This window comes from Podarcis melisellensis (genome assembly GCF_964234715.1).
Source record: "Podarcis melisellensis genome assembly, chromosome: 5".
Lineage (NCBI taxonomy): Eukaryota > Metazoa > Chordata > Lepidosauria > Squamata > Lacertidae > Podarcis > Podarcis melisellensis.
In genome coordinates this window covers 79,086,758-79,106,948 of record NC_138537.1, presented here as the reverse complement: position 1 = coordinate 79,106,948, position 20,191 = coordinate 79,086,758, and the positions used below count along the sequence as shown (strand labels likewise).

General features: G+C 44.0%; 1 protein-coding gene across 1 annotated transcript in view; it reads left to right on the top strand.

The window, feature by feature from the left end:
• The window catches only part of TSPAN14 (tetraspanin 14), a 42,309-nt gene that overhangs the window by 9,612 nt on the left and 12,506 nt on the right, over positions 1-20,191 (top strand). The window contains exons 2-3 of the mRNA XM_081913815.1: positions 8,960-9,057; positions 18,715-18,765. Coding sequence (XP_081769941.1) covers positions 8,977-9,057; positions 18,715-18,765 — 132 coding nt within the window. The 5' untranslated portion in view covers positions 8,960-8,976. The remainder of the gene's footprint in view (positions 1-8,959; positions 9,058-18,714; positions 18,766-20,191) is intronic.

Genomic DNA, 20,191 nt, shown 5'->3' with positions numbered 1-20,191 from the left:
GGACTTACTGGGAGGTACGCATGCATAGGACTGTGGCTGTATGAAGTAGAAGGAAGGAAGGGTTAGATGAAGATGCAAATATGTGTTTTGGTCTTTCCAGTGTGTGCAGGGGTGTGCTTTTGAGCAGCAAAATGTCTTGCCACAGCATTAAACCCTATGATGTGTTACGGTGTGAAGTGGGTGCTAAAACTCAAGATTTTTGCAGGTCTGCACAGTAACATCTAGGCCCTTAGCAAAGTGGGCAATATCATTCTAGGCCACTGAAACGTGTCAGAATCAAACCTCCCTTTCCGCCACATCTGTTCTCCCAGGCTTAGTTTCGCTTCCTCTCTCAACAGGTGTGGCATCTCCTGGTTAGGCCAGAGGCTGCTTTATTTATGCCTCAGATGAGTGGCTTCTTCTTTGAAGATTTGAAAGGTTTTTTTGTTTTGTTCTGAGCACATTCTTGCCGTGTCATCTCAGGGGTAACTTTTGTAAGGTCTTTCAAAGGGCTCCCAAGAGCTGCCAAACAATTCATTATTATTTTTTAGATGAGGCCTGCGACACAAAAGCGTTTTGAGAGAAGTTGTCTACATTCTCAGTGAAGGAGTCATCTCACAATGGGTGAAACTTTCTCATGACCCCCATCCTAGTTGAGAGAAAAAGAGAGAGAGAGAGAGAGAGTGTGTTTGTTGGAAAGCCTTTTTTCCTAAATAATACAGTGAAGAACAGTAACTTTTCATACATCTTGAATTCTTTTCTGCATTTTTGGCCGAAAATTGCAGTATGCACGTCGTCACTGCTCTTCAGTTCCGATGTAGGTTCTTACACACTATTGAAGTTTCTCTAAAGTGTGTCTTGTTTTCTGAGACTAGCTCAGATTTAAGTTGAAATAAAGGCATCTAGAAACCCTAAGCTGCCTCTCTGGCCAGTAAATTATTTCCAATCTTTGTCAGTCATATGCAAAGCAGGGTCTTTTCATAGGCATTTTTATTATTATTAATGAAGCTTTAGAGGTGGCTGGGGAGTGAATTCTTGAGAAACATAGTGTGATCCATCCAGAGGGGAAGGGAGAAACTGCCACACTGAGAAAATATGGGCTTGGTAAGAAAGAAGTGTCCCTTTTATGAATGTCACCCACCCACGCAACTAGACCAGCGTGCGAGTTGGAATTGGCATTTGGAATGTACATTCATGGAACAAATAGGCGAAACAAATGGTTGCTTTTGAAACGCTACTAAACGCCACCAGCATGCATGGTAATATGCAAACAATAATGAGTTATGTGCATGCAAAGTAAGTCTTTATTCAAAAGGACGCTGAATAGTCTGTTGGTTTCTGGAAATCTGGAATGTAGCTGGGGAAGCACGACACAAACAAGCTAAAGGTTGGAGGGTGATTACAGATCCCCCCCCCTTTTTCTTTTTTACCAAATTGCCAAACTACAGTGTGCATTCCACCACATGGTAAGTTGTTCCACCCACATTACCCTGCCAAGTGGTGATGGTGGGTTTTTTTTAAAAAAAGTGAGATATCAATGTCCTGACAATCGGGAAGATTTCCTCTTTTCCTGCCTAAATGAATATACTACAACCACTCCCCAGCCCCTAGCCAAAATGCTTAGAACACATTTCCAACAACTTATTTCTCTTCTCTTTTTTTGGTAAACTCTACCTCATGGGTAGGCAAACTTAAGGCCTGGGGGCCGGATGTGGCCCAATCGCCTTCTAAATCCGACCCACAGACGGTCTGGGAATCAGCATGTTTTTACATGTGTAGAATGTGTGCTTTTATTTAAAATGCATCTCTGGGTTATTTGTGGGGCATAGAAATTCACTCATTCCCCGCCCCCCCCATAGTAGTCTGCCCCCCCCACAAGGTCTGAGGGACAGTGGACCAGCCCCCTGCTGAAAATGTTTGCTGACCCCTGTGAGTCAAGCTGCTTTTGAAAAGGGGTGAATGTGAACAGAGAAGTGGTTTAGAGGGGTTGCTTAAGCACTTCCTGGCAAGCTTAGTTTTCAACTTCAAATGGTGCCCCACCCCTCCAACTATTTGTCCTCCTTCCAGGATCTAAACTCTTGTACTCTCCCAAACATGTGTCTGGAGCCTCTTGGGTTGTGTTAGGAAGCAGCTTGGGGAGCAATATTTGGGGAGCCCAAGCAGCAACCAGGAAATGGATTTTAAGCACACCCCCATCACTTCTCCCCTCAAATCTGCCATGTCCAAAGCTGCTTTTGTTTTGCAAAAAGTTGTAGGTGGTGCTTCGTAAGTTAGCACATATGTGTGCAATTTTTTGTGGAAACAAATATATCTCTTAGTTCAGAAAGGCAGGAGTGGGGGATGGTGAGTAACAACACTGATTTCCGAAGTCCTCCTGTTAGGAATACAGATTCACCCATTTTAACTGTTTGGGATCCAACAAGGAAGTTTGGGTCGGTTCAGGATATGAAAAGCCCTTAGGGGAGGTGTCAGGAAAAAGGCCATAGCAGGCAAGCAAGACAAAGCTTATTGAAAGGGTTTGATTGTAGGAAGAAGGCACATCAAGTAGAATAAGAAAGTTAACAGGCATATACAAGGCAAAGCTAAGCTAGAGTGGCCTGGAAGTTACCTACTAAGCAGCCTCTTCCATATACTGGGGCCTCACAAGAATACTCAAATTATCACAGCTCCACTTGCTTTTCAATGCACTGAAACGGGGTAAAGGAGCCTTAATGGTTCGCCAACTCCCAGAAAAGCTTATCTTAACTCAGTAATCCTTTGGAGCAGGGTTCATGGCATCCATGAAAGCTTTGCAGCAAGGCCAGTGGGCAGATGCCCCAGACTCTGAGATTTCAGTTGTGGTTTTTTGTTTCGTTTTTAAAGTAAGTTTCTGGCCCTCCTAGGGGAAAATAAGACATTATGGGGCAAAATGTGCTGTTAACTTCTAATCTAAACAAATTCTGTGAAATGAGGGTGGTGTGGCTGCCTTGTAAATTTTTACTGGTAATAAGAATTGCTCCTTGTTACTAGACAGTAACGGCACCAGTGTCTGTCTGTGTGAAATCTACATAACCAGGACCAGCAAGACCCAACTGATTTCCCATGGTAATCATAAGGTCGTTGGGGGTGGTTGTGTCTCTAATGTTGTGTTATGCCACTCTCCCCATGGCAGCCATTTTGGTTATGCCACATACCCTGAACTCAGCCATCTTGGGACTGACGCTTCCGGTACTCCCTAAAAATTAAAATTAAAATTAAAAAGGTTGGCAACCCCTGCTTTGGAGTATGCTTTCCACACTTGGCATCTGATTCCTTCTGACTCTGTGCTTTTGTAAAGCAGTTCCTCAGTAGGGGAGGCACTGTAGTGTCCGAGTTACAGGAAGACCGTATTCTTCAACTGTGTCCTGCAAATCTCTTGGAAAAAGGAACTGCCTTGGGGCAAGAAGAGTTGCACTTTAAATTTTACACAAGCCTATATAGGGTATAGATTTGGATTCTTTTAAAAGCAGGATTTAGAGCCCATAATTATTGTTGTTATTGTTTTGGCTGACATGCAGCTTGCCCAAAGTTTGCCTGTTTTTAATGTTAGCTTCCTTTTCTGCCTTTGTGGGTTGGGTGCTGGGTGGAGAATGTTGGAACACAACATAGGTCCTGTTTGAAATACGGGTTTGGTAAACATAGTGTACGTGTCGGGTACAGCGGACAAGTCATGCATCACATTTTCTGCGATTTTGCTGAAGTGTGCATTTTTTGTTCTTCAGAATAAATCCGTTAAACCGTTCAAGATACCAAGTTAATCTGCTAGAAGAATCCTTAACTGCTTTTACTCTGTAACTTTTGAACTCCCTTCTATAGGAAGGGAATTAAGACGGAAAGAAAAGGATTTGTCCGAGGCTAGATATTGAGTCTATGGCTGACCAGTGCTATGTCCAGAAGGACTCTTGTGCCATAGATAGTTGTGTGGAAGGGAGCGTTTTGGCAGGTGCCAAACAGTATGAAAGGCAGTATTGCTTAAGGGTTCTGCTTTTAAAATATGAATACAGTGGTACCTCAGGTTAAGTACTTAATTCGTTCCGGAGGTCCGTTCTTAACATGAAACTGTTCTTAATCTGAAGTACCACTTTAGCTAATGGGGCCTCCTGCTGCTGCCGCACCGCCCAAGCACAATTTCTGTTCTCATCCTGAAGCAAAGTTCTTAACCCAAGGTACTATTTCTGGGTTAGCAGAGTATGTAACCTGAAGCGTCAGTAACCCGAGGTACCACTGTACAGCAAATCCTTCACAACTAAGTAACCACAATTGACATCTGTTCAACTGAGATTTGAGAGATTTATCATCCAAAGAATAGAATCTGAGGGCTAAATGGGGGGTCATAGGCAGTAGGTGGCAAGGACTCCGTGTTTGAAATTAGCCAGATGCCAGGCGCATTTTGCACCTGGCTTTCGACCACTTGCGACCAAGTGAAGATGCCTTGGTGCCAGGCTGGCACCTGACATCTCCACCATCTGGAGGTGTGTGCCAGGGCATCATTGGATCTGGACTGTTTTCACACAATATTACCACATCCTATAGAATCCTGTGGGTTTATATTTTATCTGTATAAATGGAATGAATTTCAGGAACCAAAATGCTTTTTCTGTGCTACCTAAGCAGGAGCGGTAAACATGGTTATAGTTAATTGTTGTAGCTTGTCTTCACTTACCGCACCCCCACTTCCCATCTCACAGTTCTGAAGAATATCCCTATGTTATGAATGGTCCGTGTCACCATTAAGAAAAAGAGATATGAATAGGCCAATTTGTCCTTGGATCAAGTAACCTTTCTTCTTTAAGTTTTCAAAGTTCTGAACCTAGCTCAAGGTTGTCATCTAAACTAGCCAGATGTTTAACTGATAATCAATCACAGTCCATCATTTGAAAAATAAGACTTTGGAGCCCTTTCGCTCCCAAATGGCAACTAGACATAGACTGCAACTTTGGTTTAAGGAGCCATTTGACACTTAGCTTTGATATCTGAGTTTCTAAGGACTCTAAGAACTCGTTTAGAGATGGTGGAGGAAAGTGGAAGAGTAAAAGAACTGCAGGGGTCAGGGAGTTTCAGAATGGGGAGAAACACAACTGCCTTGCTGGCTATTCTCCAGTCAGCAGTAGCCAAGCAAATGTGCCCTCAGCAGATAAGGTCAGATGTCTCATTGGCCTTATGTGAGACAGAAGGGAGAATGAAGGGCTACAGGGAACAATTCCTTTCTCCATGAACCACAACTCTGTTGTCCTCTGTGGTATCTGATCATGTGTCAGTTTCTATCCAGCACAAAAATGGCCTACTCCCTTTCTGGAAATCAATTTCCACTTGGTTTGGAAACAGAACATTGCTGCATGTATGACCTTTACAGATAAAGTGGTACCTCTGGTTAAGAACTTAATTCGTTCTGGAGGTCCGTTCTTAACCTGAAACCGTTTTAACCTGAGGTACAACTTTAGCTAATGGGGCCTCCCGCTGCCACGCCAGCTCATGATTTCTGTTCTCATCCTGAGGTAAAGTTCTTAACCTGAGGTACTACTTGTGGGTTAGTGGAGTCTGTAACCCGAAGTGTTTGTAACCCAAGGTGTTTGTAACCTGAGGTAACACTGTACACAAAAATGAAGAAGGCTGGGGTGGTTGTGGTAGAAGTTTTCTTCTTCTTTTTGTGGGCAGGGAACTCTGATGGGAAGCTCTACTGACGGGATTAATACTGCTCACAGCAGGCTGGAAAAAACCCCCAGCTTTGTAGAAGCAGTTGTATAAAACCTACCTGAAACCTTAATTAACAAAATCGGAGTGGCTGATAGCACAGATGCCTTCAGAGAACATAGCAATCCATCACTCGAGTGTTGTTTCCATTTGGCAGCCAAGGGCATTTCTAGAATATGTAGAAGGTTTGTTCTGATTTTGGCCTGGCTTTTGTTGCTTCAGCAGTTGAGAAACTAAGGGCAGGGGATAATTTCTGTTTATTAACCCTGGTGCAGAAATTCTCAGTCACCTAATGAGCTAGGATTCATTCCATTTACATTTAAACTAGGCTGATGGAGAAAACTTTGTTTATGGTCCTCCAGTGTCCATCACTGGACACAAGAAACCGGAAAAGAACACAGTAGCGGGAGAAATTGCAGTTGTTTGAATTTATTGCAGAAACCAAATTTCTTGCAGAAACCTTTGTTGGCAGAACGGTTGCTGACAATGTGAATGGGGCAGCAGGGAAACTTGGTAGCACCTGATGGATAAGTAGAAAGGGGCTGTGTGTGTGTGTCCTCGAAATGGAAGATGGATTCTAGAAGGAATGGGAGGAATTAATTGATGTGGAACTGATAGACAGAAAGCACATAAAGCCTGAATGTTTGAAGGTGAGAGCTAGTGTGATGGTTTCAGAGAGTTGGACAAGGACTAGGGAGATATAGGGTTGAAGCCTCACTGGGTGAAGGGACGATTCATTATCTCTTGGCCCAACCTATCTTGCTGTGAGGATAAAATGCAGGAGCGGAGAACCACATATGCCACCTTTTGGTGGTAACTTTTAAAATGGTGATAGAATACCAGGTTCCACACCAAGGATGTTGATCAATTCAGGGCTGTTCAAATGATTAGTTTCGTGCTGATGTTCAGAGAATCTGTAATGAGCAGAGAATATCGGAACACATTTTCGCACTGTCTTCATACCATTCCTCTTGTCTTTTGCCATTATCCTTCTCTGCTGTTGCTGAAAGTGTCAACTCTGCCTACCTCATTCAGGGCAGAGGAAAGGAAGACTTCTGTCTCTGGTTTTGAGGCTCTCACTGCTGATCTGTTCAGCGTTACAGTTGCAGTAGTGTAAACAAATCTGAGTCTGGAGTGGGTTGGAGAGGCTGTGCTAGCCGTTTGTCTTTTTGCATGATGAAAGTACTATGAGGCGATTGGCTGACTAATCTGCAAACTTTGAAGAGAGTTGAAAGTCTTTTCCTTGACTATTTTTACAGCCTGGAAGCTACAGCGTTTTGAGTTTAGTGAAGAAAGTAAGTTATGCCGTGTTATTTGAGACAGAGTCAAGGCCATGCATTATAGTTATTTGCAGGCATGGAAAGGAGAACATGATTCTCAGGGCTGGTTCACAAATGCATGCTCATCATTTGTCGAATACAGTATTGGGTTGTTTTTGCACATCTTTGTCTACAGGTGTATTGTGAATGAAACCTTTTGGGGATCATTGAGCTGAAGTCAAGGTTCATTGCCGTTGTTGTTTTTTTAATTTTATTTGCAGAGATGGAAAATAAGCAGTGAGACAGAAAGCCAGAGTTGAAAGCAGTAGTGAAGGAATCTCTGATCTATGGGCTTACTTAGCCCCACTCCCAACTAGGGCTGGGCGATATAGTGATATATTGTCCAAAACCGGTTTGAAGTCCATATTGTGATATTGGTTTCATAATTTTTGACCTGGCAATATATCACAAATCACGATGTTTGTGTGTGTGTGTGCCATGCAAAAATCACGATATGGGGGAAACCGAGAAGCCAGCCAATGCTCTCTTGATTCCTGCAGCCCCTGTGAATTCTGCTGGCTCAGCTCTCGCCTCCTTCATGCAGGGGGCAGTGAATCACAAGAGCAGGTGCTGACAAAAACTATGCAGGAAAAATCATGAAGCCAGCTAATGCCTCTACATCGTTCCATCCTTATTCCACACATTGTGATATATCAGCATATCACAATGTTTAGCTGGTGATACATCACAATGTTGAAAACCAGATATCGCCCAGCATGGGAGGTTGATAGGTGCTAGGCAGACTTGCAGAGAACTGATCGTAGATAGTGTTGAGTCAGTGGTCGTGGTGCATGTTGCCACCAGTAATAAGGGGAAATGTAGTTGTGAGGTCCTGGAAGCCAAATTTTGGTTGCTAGGCAGGATGCTGAAAGCCAGGAACTCAAAGGTAGCTTCTCTGAAATGCTACCAGTTGCACTTTCAGGGGTGGCTAGGCAGCCTCATCTTCGTGGTCTCTGTGCATGGATGAGATGTTGGCTTGGATTTGTTGAAAAGAAACAACGTACTAAAATGTTGCCACAGTCAATTTCTTTTGGGCTTTACAACTTATCACATGGACTTCCTGCTGAACTGAAATTTGTGAATGCACAGTAAAGTGTTATGTAAACATAATTGTTGCTTTGGAAGCATTTATTTGTGTATTCCAATGAACTGCTATGTTGCTCACACATACTTTGCAGAAAACTCCCCCCCCCCCAAGTTTCTAATACACATTAGCTCAGGTTTGGCACTTGCCCGTAAAACATTAGCTGCTTATGCCTATTATTACAGATGGGGGAGTAGAATTGTCCAAGTTGCAGATAAATTCTTGAGGTTGACAAACTGTTATGTTGGCCATACCTTTTAAAACACAATTAAAAGGAAGCATATAAACTATCTGTGGCCTACTTCTTGATTATTTGTGTAGGGAAGATCAATCTAGTTAACACCCAAATAATAATTAAAAAGGTAAAGGACCCCTGACATTTAAGTCCAGTCACAGACGACTCTGGGGTTGCGGCGCTCATCTCGCTTTACAGGCCAAGGGAGCCGGCGTTTGTCCACAGACAGTTTTTCCGGGTCATGTAGCCAGCAGGACTAAGCCGCTTCTGGCAAAACCAGAGCAGTGCATGGAAACTCCAGTTACCTTCCTGCCGGAGCAGTACCTTTTAATCTACTTGCACTTTTTGGCGTGCTTTCCACCTGCTAGGTGGGCAGGAGCTGGGATCAAACAATGGGAGCTCACCCCAGCACAGGGATTCGAACTGCTGACCTTCTGATCAGCAAACTCAAGAGGCTCACTGGTTATATTAGCCAACACAAAAATATTACATTCCCAAATGCCATGTGAGTCAATATGGAATTACGCTACTTAACCAATGATTATGGACTATTGGCGTGGCTTGGGTATGTTGAATGCCACTGCATTTCTCCTTCTTACTGATCTTTCTTTTTCTTTTTCTGGTTCTATGTAGTCACTGCTCTATAAAAGATGCACTATTACCGGTATTCTTCTGCTGAAGTCAGCTGTTGGTACAAATACCTGCTTTTCAGCTACAACATAATCTTCTGGGTAAGTATTCAGTCTTCTTTTTTCCCCTATTTTTGTAGAGAAGGGTCATTTTGCCAAATCTGCCATGTTTTGAATGCTCAGGTGCTGTGTACCTCAGATTGGACAGATTTTATGTTGACATCAAATGCGTTGACCATGGGATGGAGCAAGATATGACAAACTGAAATAGCATATGGGTGACTTCAGCTGTCATTTCCCTACAAGCCTTAGTTTTTTGGATTTTTAGAACCTGATAGCTGGTGTTGCAACTTTGTTGAAGTCTAACACATCCAAGGGACGCGGGTGGCGCTGTGGGTAAAACCTCAGCGCCTAGGACTTGCCGATCGTCAGGTCGGCGGTTCGAATCCCCGCGGTGGGGTGCGCTCCCGTTGCTCGGTCCCAGCGCCTGCCTACCTAGCAGTTCGAAAGCACCCCCGGGTGCAAGTAGATAAATAGGGACCGCTTACTAGCGGGAAGGTAAACGGCGTTTCCGTGTGCTGCGCTGGCTCGCCAGATGCAGCTTGTCACGCTGGCCACGTGACCCGGAAGTGTCTGCGGACAGCGCTGGCCCCCGGCCTCTTAAGTGAGATGGGCGCACAACCCTAGAGTCGGACACGACTGGCCCGTACGGGCAGGGGTACCTTTACCTTTAACACATCCAAACATAACCCTGGAGGTTTCCCCCACCATTTAATCTCCAGATTTGGAAACATTTCACTTGCTTGGTTTTTATATTGAGGTGTTGTTTTTAAAAACACAGAGGAAGAGACAGAACAGCAGCAAAATAGCAACCTGGAGTAACCAGAAAGAGAGACCCCTCTTGCTCACACATGCTGTATAGAGCAGCACTGTGATGCCATTTGAACAGCGGCTCTCTTAACAATGTATAAATATGGGTAACTTGGAATCTTTTGGTTTATTGGTTCCTCCTTCGAAAAAGGTCACCCCGTAAACCTTTGTTCGTTATGAACATCTTGCTGTCTGCCAGGAACATCATCTCGTCTGTTTTTGTTCCCTTGAAGCTTGAACCCTAACAGAGTTTGGTTGGGAGCTTCTAACCCACTTGGTAGACGTTGACCAGCTACTAACACATTCCCTAGACAGACTCTGGCATGTTGATCCTAAAGAAATGAGGGCTGGAAGCTCCTATCCAGTCTCTGGGCACAAGGAAATGTTTGAAATCTTCTCCACGCAGTTAAGGTGATTCTACCACAACAACATAACCACTGTCTTCCTAGAGGTTGGTATGATGTGGTTAAATTGGCCTCCATACTTAACTTTTTCTCCCTCCCTCCACCACCAAAGGGATTTGATTTAATTTTTTATTTCATTTCACTTACGAATTGCTCCCCAATGAAAGTGGGTAACTATAAAAGTACCAGCAATGCAAACACAGTTTTTAGCCATGTATGGGGCTTGCCACGAGCTTGAAAACCACTCTGATTTTGCAGTCCCAAACAGAGAGCAAAGCCAGGGAATTTTATCAACTAATGGCCGGTCACAAGCTGCACAGATCTGACTTAAGAAGTCAGCTTTCTACTCTCTGCAAAGATCACTTTGAGCAAAGCCCAGCCAAGTACAACTTCGTGAATGTATTCTGGGTTTTTTTTTATCATTTCATTTTCTGAGCGCAGCGAGACTTGGTTCTGTGGACTTTAACTTGATTGCCATAACAGTTCAACTATTTATGGCATTGTAACCAGTTCTTTGATCCATTAAAGGATATCTTTTCTGTTGCCCTTTAACCGTACAATAATGGAACCCGGAAGCCCAGCTTCCTAGTAACTACCTTTTGTTTACCAACAGAAACAAGTAACACTGCAACAAATCTTCCGAACAAAGGCTGTTTAAGTCTCTGCAAGTATGTGCGTGTAATATAAATGTGGGAAAAGTCCACTGCCGAGAGCAGAGTTTTTCTTCTGTTTGAGGGATTTGGGGTGAGGTGGGTTGGAGGAGGGGGGTTGGGATTCCAATTTGGGGGGAAAGATGAAGTTTTCTCCCCCCCCCCACCCTCTTTCAGTTTCAGAGTGAACAATGCACCTGTTCCTATGATACTTCAAGGGCCCAATCCTGCTCTTTAAATGAAGCCTGATGCTGCCTCCACCATCCCTGCAGTTGTATCTATGCCCGAACAACCCCTATATGTAGCCAAAATCACATGGTTGATTCCCAGGTTTTATATGGGGAATTAACCCCTTAATGTCGGCCTCCATGGTATGGTTCCAGGTATGTAGGCCACATTGGGACATATTCTTTTGCCTGGATGCCCAAGGTGAGGCTGGCATTTGGATAGTAGTAGTAGTAGTAGTAGTAGTAATAATAATAATAATAATAATAATAATAATAATAATAATAATAAATTATACCCCACTCATCTGGCTGGGTTTCTCCAGCCACTCTGGGCGACTTCCAACAAAATATTAAAAACACAATAAAACATCAAACATTAAAAACTTCAAACCTCTGGAGTATTGTCCAAACCAGTGCTGTAACTTACCATTTTTGGTTCGCTGATGCCACAGTTTGTAAGCCTTCTAACAGCCAGCATAGCTCAGTTGGTTAGAACATGGTGTCGATAATGCCAAGGTATTTCGAGTTTGATCCCCATATGGGAAAGCTGCATATTCCTGCATTGCAGGGAGTTGGGCTAGGTAATCCTCAAGAACTCTCCCAACTCTAGGATTCTTTGAACATGGGTTGTGACACAGTTGGTTTGGCACAAAGATAGTAAGTGAAAGTGCCTGTGCCCATGTAAGGCTGACTGTAGCTAAAACTCTGAATGGGCCCGCTCCCTAAAAGGGAAATCCTTGTGGTAGGAGAAGTAGGTGAGGCTGCAAGATTCTGTTGACAGCATGACAGCATTGGATAAGTTCCGCTCTCTCCTTTGTAATGCTATCCGATGTAGTTAATTGGCAGCTCCTTCAGGACAGCCTAGAGGAAGCAGTTGAGTCCATAATGCAGAATTTCTCACAAATCCATTGCCACCTGCTTAAATGGCTTCTCAAAAATTCCTGGAGCATAGGACTGTCGATGGCTAGTTGAGATATCAAAATGGAACCTCCTGTTTCAGAAACAGGTTTTTTTTGGAGGGGGGGTAGCCAATGTGATGCTGTCCAGAGGTTGTTGGAGTCCAACTCCCATCATCAGCACCAGCCAGCTAAACATCGGGAGCTGGGCAGACAACCAGTCGGTTACCCCTGCGTTGTATCTTTTGAGTACTAGCTAATGGTTGTTGCCTTTGTGAGCTGCTTGTGAGCTTCTTCAGGCACTTTCTGGCTGCAGTTGGGAAGAGAATGCTGGACCAGGTGGAACTTCATTTGATCTGTCAGGTCAACTCTTGCAAGCTGAAGATGGGGAAGCCTTGTGTCTATCAGCTAGAGCAGGGGTCAGCAACTTACCGTGCCTCGGGCCAGTGTCTCCAGCGCTGATCGCACGGTGGGCCAGAGGGTGAAGGAGCGTGTGCCCATACGCGTGCGCACACCATATTTCTGGTGCACTTCCGGGTCGGAGGAGCACCGGAAATAGCTTGTGTGCATGTGCATAGGCCTCCTACAAACTGGATGTGCACCGGAAATAACGCATGCGCATGCTCACAAGCTATTTCCGGTGCTCCTCTGACCCAGAAGTGGGCAGCCGCACAGCGCGGGTAAGCGCGGGCGGCAGGAGTTGCTGCGGGCCGGATAAACGAGTCCCTCGGGCCTTAGTTTGGGGACCCCTGAGCTAGAGGGAAAGTTGATGGGTTACAGGGGTTGTCTTCGCTCTAGGGGGAAAGCAACATGCTTTAAGGAAATATTGTAAGGGGTGATCCTTTTGCCGCTTGTCTTCTCTTGTATATTGTTTACTACAAAGTTTGATGACTGAGCTCTTTAGCAATGAAGGGTCTGATTTCCGAAACAACATCTGAGCACTGAACTACGGGTATATCACAAGTGGACTGGTATATCACTGAAGCACTGGATCTACTACAAGCGAACTCTCTCTCTCTTTTTTTACTGCGTTTTCTATTGTTTAAGATTCAACCTATTTGGAAAAAAACTACTTTTGCCATGTTTAAGGATGTAAATAATTTTCAGCAGAACCTGTTTAGGAAATTAGCTTCCAGTCATTAAGAGAAGAGAAATTTTAGGGAGTGCATGAATGTAAACCAGCCTATATAACAGGAGTGGCAAATAATAATAACAATCATCATCATCAGTGCTTTTTTCAAAAAAAAGTTTAGGGGTATTCTCATTTTGACTCAAGAAAATCACCATTTTATAGTTCAGATCAGGAAAAATAAATGCAATAAATGGATAAAAGTACAAAGATTCACAAAATGTGTAGGAGAATGTGTACTCCTGCGTCCCTCCAGAAAAAGCACTGATTATTGTTGTTATTAACCTGAGGACTGTATACACCCTGGGGTGTATATGCTAGAGTGTCGCTACCCACAGTCTCTCTCTCTCACACACCCATACATGTGTGTATACACAAACTTCCCTCACTGCCCAGCTCTGTGTCTATGGTCCCACTCCCATTTTTCTGCCAACATCAAAATTGGAGAAGATTTACAGAGGGGGAGAGTGGGGCAGAAGAATGGCTTGATGGGCTGGATCAGGCCCCTGGGCTGGGAGTTAGCCACTACTGTTTGAGAAATAAGAATGAGAACAAAAAGCTTCTGTGAATTGCACACCCACCCACACTGAAAGCTCAGCCCTCTGGCTAGTCTTTTTATATCAGATTTGAAAATCTGTGAGCTGAGCTGTTTGTGTGAGTTAAAAGAGTTTCCTCTCTGTGTGAGTTCCCCTCACCTTCCTTTGCTACTTACTCATCAGCCTTTGTGAAGTTCTAATGCATGCGTTCACCAGGAGGTGGGGGTCTCCTGGCTTAATGCAAACAGATGTGTTTTGTGTTTACTTTTCCTTTTTCCCTTTCATCCTTATCAAAGATACCACACTTGTCAGCCATTTCCTGCTGTGCTTCTGGTTTTTAGGTTGCGATAAAGCAAGGTAGCATTTTCTGCAGAGACCATGGATAGTTCTGGCGTTCAGAAAGGTTTAGGACACAATTGTGTCAATTGTCCTTTGTAAAAAAAATAATCAAAGATCTGGAAATAAAAATAAGAAATCCTAAAGCAGGCTAGGAAATTAACTTTTGCTTTAAAAAGTTCATGTCACAAGGCATGTGGTGTTTTTTTGAGGTATTATGTAGGGCGTGTTGAATTTTCCAGCTTTCAGATTCCCAAAATGAGCGCTAAAAAGGGTTGTAACATAACTTGGGAATTAAAGATATATTTGGGTTAAATCAATATAATTTAGTATTGCCTGGGAAGTAAAATGTTTGTAAAATTGTGTAGAAAAAAATGATTTTCAAGTACTTGTGTTTATATTTTATAGTATTACTAATTTTATTTAGCATTACCTGACATTTTCAGAAGGTAAAAATAAAAATTCCCTGAAAGCAGTTTATGTGCTTCTTCATTAAAAACAGACTTAGCAAGCTAAATGTTGTCCAGTCACAAAAGTAATAGCAGATTTGAATTACTCACACGCCAAAATTAAAGACCCCCTCACTGAAGAAATTGCAAAAAAATGAGCCCAGGGGTCAGCAAACTTTTTCAGCAGGGGGCCAGGCCACTGTCCCTAAGGCCTTGTGGGGGGCCAGACTATATTTTGGGAAAAAATATGAACAAATTCCAATGCCCCACAAATAACTCAGAGATGCATTTTAAATAAAAGGACACATTCTACTCATGGAAAAACACGCTGATTCCTGAACCATCCGCGGGCCAGATTTAGAAAGCGATTGGGCTGGATCCGGCCCCTGGGCCTTAGTTTGCCTACCCATGGTTTAGCCCCTAAAATGACACGCCCCACAGGATAGTTGGCTGGTTTAATCTAAAGAGAACTGACAGAATACCCCAGGAAAATGTAACTAGATTGGACACAGAGGCTTGCATATGCTCTTTGTCAGGCTTGGGAGGTTGAAGGGGTTGGTGTTCAGCTGAACTCTCACAAAAGGCCTGTTGGTTATCTGTGGACAGAGGAGACCTGAAGATGCTGCAGTGGTGGGGTTTGGGGGCTGCACTCCTTTTTTGTATGTGTCTGTTTTGGGTGTGCATATTGTGCTTGGCGCAGGATCCATGTCAGCGAGGGCCAGGCAGTGTTAGAAAATTTGGCGGGAGTCGGAGATGGGACACAACATTTTATCTCATTGCAGCAAAATTGCAAAAAAAAAGCAGCAAAAAAAGGGGGCGCAGGTGGCGCTGTGGGTTAAACCACAGAGCCTAGGGCTTGCCTATCAGAAGTTTGGCGGTTCAAATCCCTGCGACGGGGTGAGCTCTCATTGCTTGGTCCCAGCTCCTGCCAACCTAGCAGTTCGAAAGCATGTCAAAGTGCAAGTAGATAAATAGGTACCGCTCAGGCGGGAAGGTAAACGGTGTTTCCGTGCGCTGCTCTGGTTTGCCAGAAGCGGCTTAGTCATGCTGGCCACATGACCCGGAAGCTGTACGCCAGCTCCCTCGGCCAATAAAGCGAGATGAGCGCCAGAACCCCAGAGTCGGTCACAACTGGACCTATTGGTCAGGGGTCCCTTTACCTTTACCTTTAGCAAAATTCCAGAGTGCGGCACTTCACTTTCTCCAAGAGAAGTGGATGGCTGCTGTTCATTCTGATGCGGCAAAGTGGGTGGGAACCGTCCATGTGGACAGTGTAGATAACGGTGACCAAGTCCTCAGGACCTCAGTCATTGCCGATCAAGCTTGCTCATGTCTGGTTAGTCTCTTGGATTTGTGTGTTTGCCACAAAATTATAGAAAAGTAATCAGCTTTTAGAAGTTTTGGGTAGCTGTTTGGGCTTTCTCCTTGGCAACACCAAGCCATTGGATTCCAACATGCACATGGAACCAACCCTGGGTGATGTTCTAAGAAGGTGGAGGGTGCAGAGAGAATTCTCAAGAATTCAGAAGCTGCACCAGGAATCCCTAAGAATTCTCTCTGCTTGTTTGTCAGTGCTCACCTTGGCTTCCAGGGTCAGTTTTAAAATCCAGCAGCGGGTCTGTATTCCCATAGAGAGCGGAAGTTGAAACAGCTGTCTAAATCTTGGTAAGCTTCCTTCTGTTTTTACAGGTGCTTTTAAAGCTAGATCGTAGATGCACGTTCTGCTGTGTAAATGGAGATGACTGTTGTGCTTCTGCCCATGAGAAATATTTTTTCATAATAAAAAGTACCCACATCAGTTTTGTAGCTATTTTTCACCCTTTTTCTGACCTTGAGGTCTTGCAAAGTCTACTGGGATGAGGTCAATGCCTGCAATCTCCATGCATCAATGTGGTGATGGTTTATGGTGGCAGAGAAGACAATGTGTCCATGGCTCGTAGTTCCAATGCAGTAGTTCTCTTTTTTTCCTCCAGGCCACACTTTCAGAATAAAAATCTGCTCACGTCACACCATTTTTTTAAATTAATAAGAAATACATTGGGGGAAAACAAACAAACAAACAAATCTCCTCACCGTGCTTGATTTATAAAATGGAACACAACTACCTTATATTATGATCACGAGACACCCAGAAAGTATAAAACAATGCAGCTACATAGGAATGTGAATAGTTCCCAAAAAAGAATTATAAATTAGCCTCTTATATATGTACTGTTATAAGTAAAAAAAAAAACTGCCGCTTTTCCCTTTTGGGGTATCCAAGAGCCCATATAGATTCCTTTTGTAGGTTCTCTATTGGTAGGAGAAAATAACAGAGACCAATCAGAGAATATTGAGAAGCAAAGCAGCTAGTAAGCTTTATTAACTCTTGCAACAGGGTGCTCACCCCCTCCCCCGCCACACAGGAGGGAGGAGGAACCCAGAACAATGGTGTGCAAGCCCTTAGATAGACTTTTGAAATTGCTACCCTGTAGCTCAAGACCCCCCAATACATATGTATACTCCGTATACAAACTTAATTCGTTCCTGGGGTCCGTCCGCAACCCGAAAAGGCCTCAACAAGAGGTGCCGCTTCTGCACATGCGTGTGGGGCGAAACCCAGAAGTATACACTTCCGAGTTTGCTGTGTTCGCAACCCAAAAGTTACGTTACCTGAAGGTAGCATAACCCAAGGTAGCACTGTACTTCAGAATGAAAGAAGAGCTCTGCAGGATCAGACCAAAGGCCCATCTCGTCTGGCATCCTGTTTCCCACCAGATTGTCTATTAATGGGAAGACCACAGGCAGGACATGAAGACAATAGCCCTCTCCTCCTGTTATTCCCCAGAGGCTGGTAGTCAGAGACATGCAGTCTGTGATCCTGGAGGTAGCTTTTAACTCTCCTGACTAGTAGCCATTGACACCCTTGTTTTCTTATGGCCCAGTCTTGGGGCCCAGTCATACATTACAGTTCCACAATGAGACTTCAGTTGCAGTGGAATATTGCACCCTGGTTTTCCACCTCGAGCTGTTTGAATGGCTCTCACTTTGGCCTCATGCTGTGTGGCAGTAAATAAGCTGAACTGGCACCCAGCTGGTTTGCTTGTGGGGAGCTCAAAAATAAACAACCTTTGTTTGGAGGCAGGGGGGGGGAAATGTATACTTGTGTGGCGGAAATTGCGATGAAATCTATAGCTGCTTTTGCTGGAGGGGAAGCAAAACTGATCAGACCTAGCACACTGTGTAAACGAGTTCGGAAATTCATTACAAAGATAACAGTTGCCTCTCGCTCACTCATGACTTCCTTCCTGTTTCATCACCTTCTCAGCTTCATCTTCTCTGTAGAAATGCTCCTGTTTAGGCTGTTGATCGGTTCATCTGTTCCAAAGAGCGCTCTCTTGTGTGTTGCAGTTTTAATATCACTACAGATGGGTGATTTATTTCCCCTCTACCCTCTCTAGACTGAGAAGTGGGGCAGGGCAGTTAGCACAATCCCATCTTTGTGCCTCTGGAGATTCAGCGTATCATATATGTGTAGGGGGGAAACTGGGCTCAGATGATGCTAATTCCCTCCTCTTTGGGGGTCTTCCTGTTCAGGCTTACAGCCTCTTCTATGTTGTCAGCTGTCATACAGCGCCCTCTTCCACATGGATTTTGAGTTTGTTTGGTGGTGGTAGTTTTTAAAGCCACAGTTTCCCCCGGCATAATCTCGTTATGTGCTAATTTTGGCTCTGCCTGGCTTCCTCATTTTTCCACCCCCCAGGCAGGGGACTCATTTTGAAAAGAGGGAGACTGCTAACATCAACACTGGTCAGGAATGAAGGTGCTGTAGCCCCTCTGATAATTTTCATTGTTTTTCTCTTTCTTCGGCACCTTCTATTTTGGGGGAGACTCAATGCAAAACATATGCCACATTCAGCCGTACCATAGATTTATATCAACTGTCTACCTCACCATGTCTTCCCCAGATAGTCGCAGCCAATTCAGACCTCATTATGTGGTTAGGGTTCCTTGGGCAATATCCCAGACTCTACGCTTGCCTTGAGGCTTTCCACACCTGAAAAACAGCAGCAGTTGTAAAACTCTCACCCGAAGCGAAATTTCAACACACCTGTGTGGCAGATGTCCTGTACCTGGTGTTTCATGATGTTGTCCCTTACTCCATCCCATTGGGGGAAAAATGTGATGTACATACTGCCTCATAATGATTGTTTCTAGGTGGGGGTGCATGACCAAACAATGCTTTCCAGCAAATAATAAGCATGTTACTTTTTCTTCCCTAGCTTGCTGGAGTTGCCTTTCTTGGGGCTGGTCTTTGGGCCTGGAGCGAAAAGGTAAGAAAATTGTGACTCTTTGCTATAGAGAATTGAGCTGCTTCTCATTGAGGAGGTGCAAGGGGTCTTACACAGCACATGCACTCATCCTTTACTCATTGGCCTTTCTTGTTGAAGGACAGAAATCCCAGCTAGCATCGCTTTTCTGCCTCCAGCCTTATTTTCACGGGTGTGCTGCAAAATCAGCTACATATCTGGGGGGGTGCAAAGAGCCTTGCAGCAGAATCCTGCATATCAGAAAGTCCAACAGGGACTTCTTCTAGGGAAGAAACCTTAGGTTGGAACCCTCTATACAATTCCTGTGAGCAAGTTCCTTTTGGCTTACTTCTGAATACGCTGTCAGGCCCCAGCTAGGCATTTAAGGGGAAGCCATGCCATTTCATCACTTCCACACCCAACCTGGGCTGCTGATTTTGGTGGAGGTAATATCTATATCCTGCCTCCCTCTTGGGTGACTTTGGCCATATGGCTGTTACTGGGGCAGATCTCCCGTGTTGCTTTGAATCAAAGCTTGGGAGAGTAGATACCTAGCTTCCTAAATTTATTGTTAGCTGGCATGTCTTGCCTAATTCTGCACTGGCTTCTCTTCCACCCCACCCCACCCGCATGCGATGAGGTGCTGCTGAAGAGATTTTGATACCAGGAAGTCTGATACGGCAAAATTAAGCAGCAAGGTTGGAAACGTAATCTTGTGTTTGAATATCAACCAAACACCTTCCACTTCTAAGGCAGTGGTTCTCAACCTTTTTCTGTCTCTCTGAGCCACACTTTCAGAAAAAGAGCTGCTCACATCACACCAAATTTTTTCATTGATAAGAAATACATTGGGAAGCAAAAAGAAACAACTCCTAGCTGTGCTTGATTTGTAAAATGGAACACAACTGCTTTATAATATGATCATGGGACGTCCAGAAAGTGTAAAACAATGCAGCTACATAAGAACATGAGTCATTAAAAACCCCCAACACTAATGATAAAAGATCCTCTAACATATGTATACCTTAAGTATGTTTGAGAGGTGTGAGCTTTCTTTTGCCGGGTAATCTCATTTATATTAGGCCTAATTTGAAGCAAACACACAGACGCCTTTCTCTTTTCTGCGCTTTCATATTTGTCAGGGTTGAAAATGCCTGCTCACAACAGTATGTCATGGACAACTGTATAAAAGTAGCTCATGCTGTTGCAGAGAGGCGTAGATACTGTTTCTGGTTGTATATCCAAGAAAAATGATTTGGTTTCTACACTACAATGCCCTATACTACATTATGTTATGTTTCTTTGTCCTTGAATTTTTCTGCCACACTTGTCATCCTTGCCTGCTGTACCCTTTGAGCACCACTGCTTTAGTCTATATGAAAATTTAGTTTCAGCAAGGGAAAACCACAAGTTCTGTGTTTGAATGAAAAAGCAGAGATTCCTGCTCCCC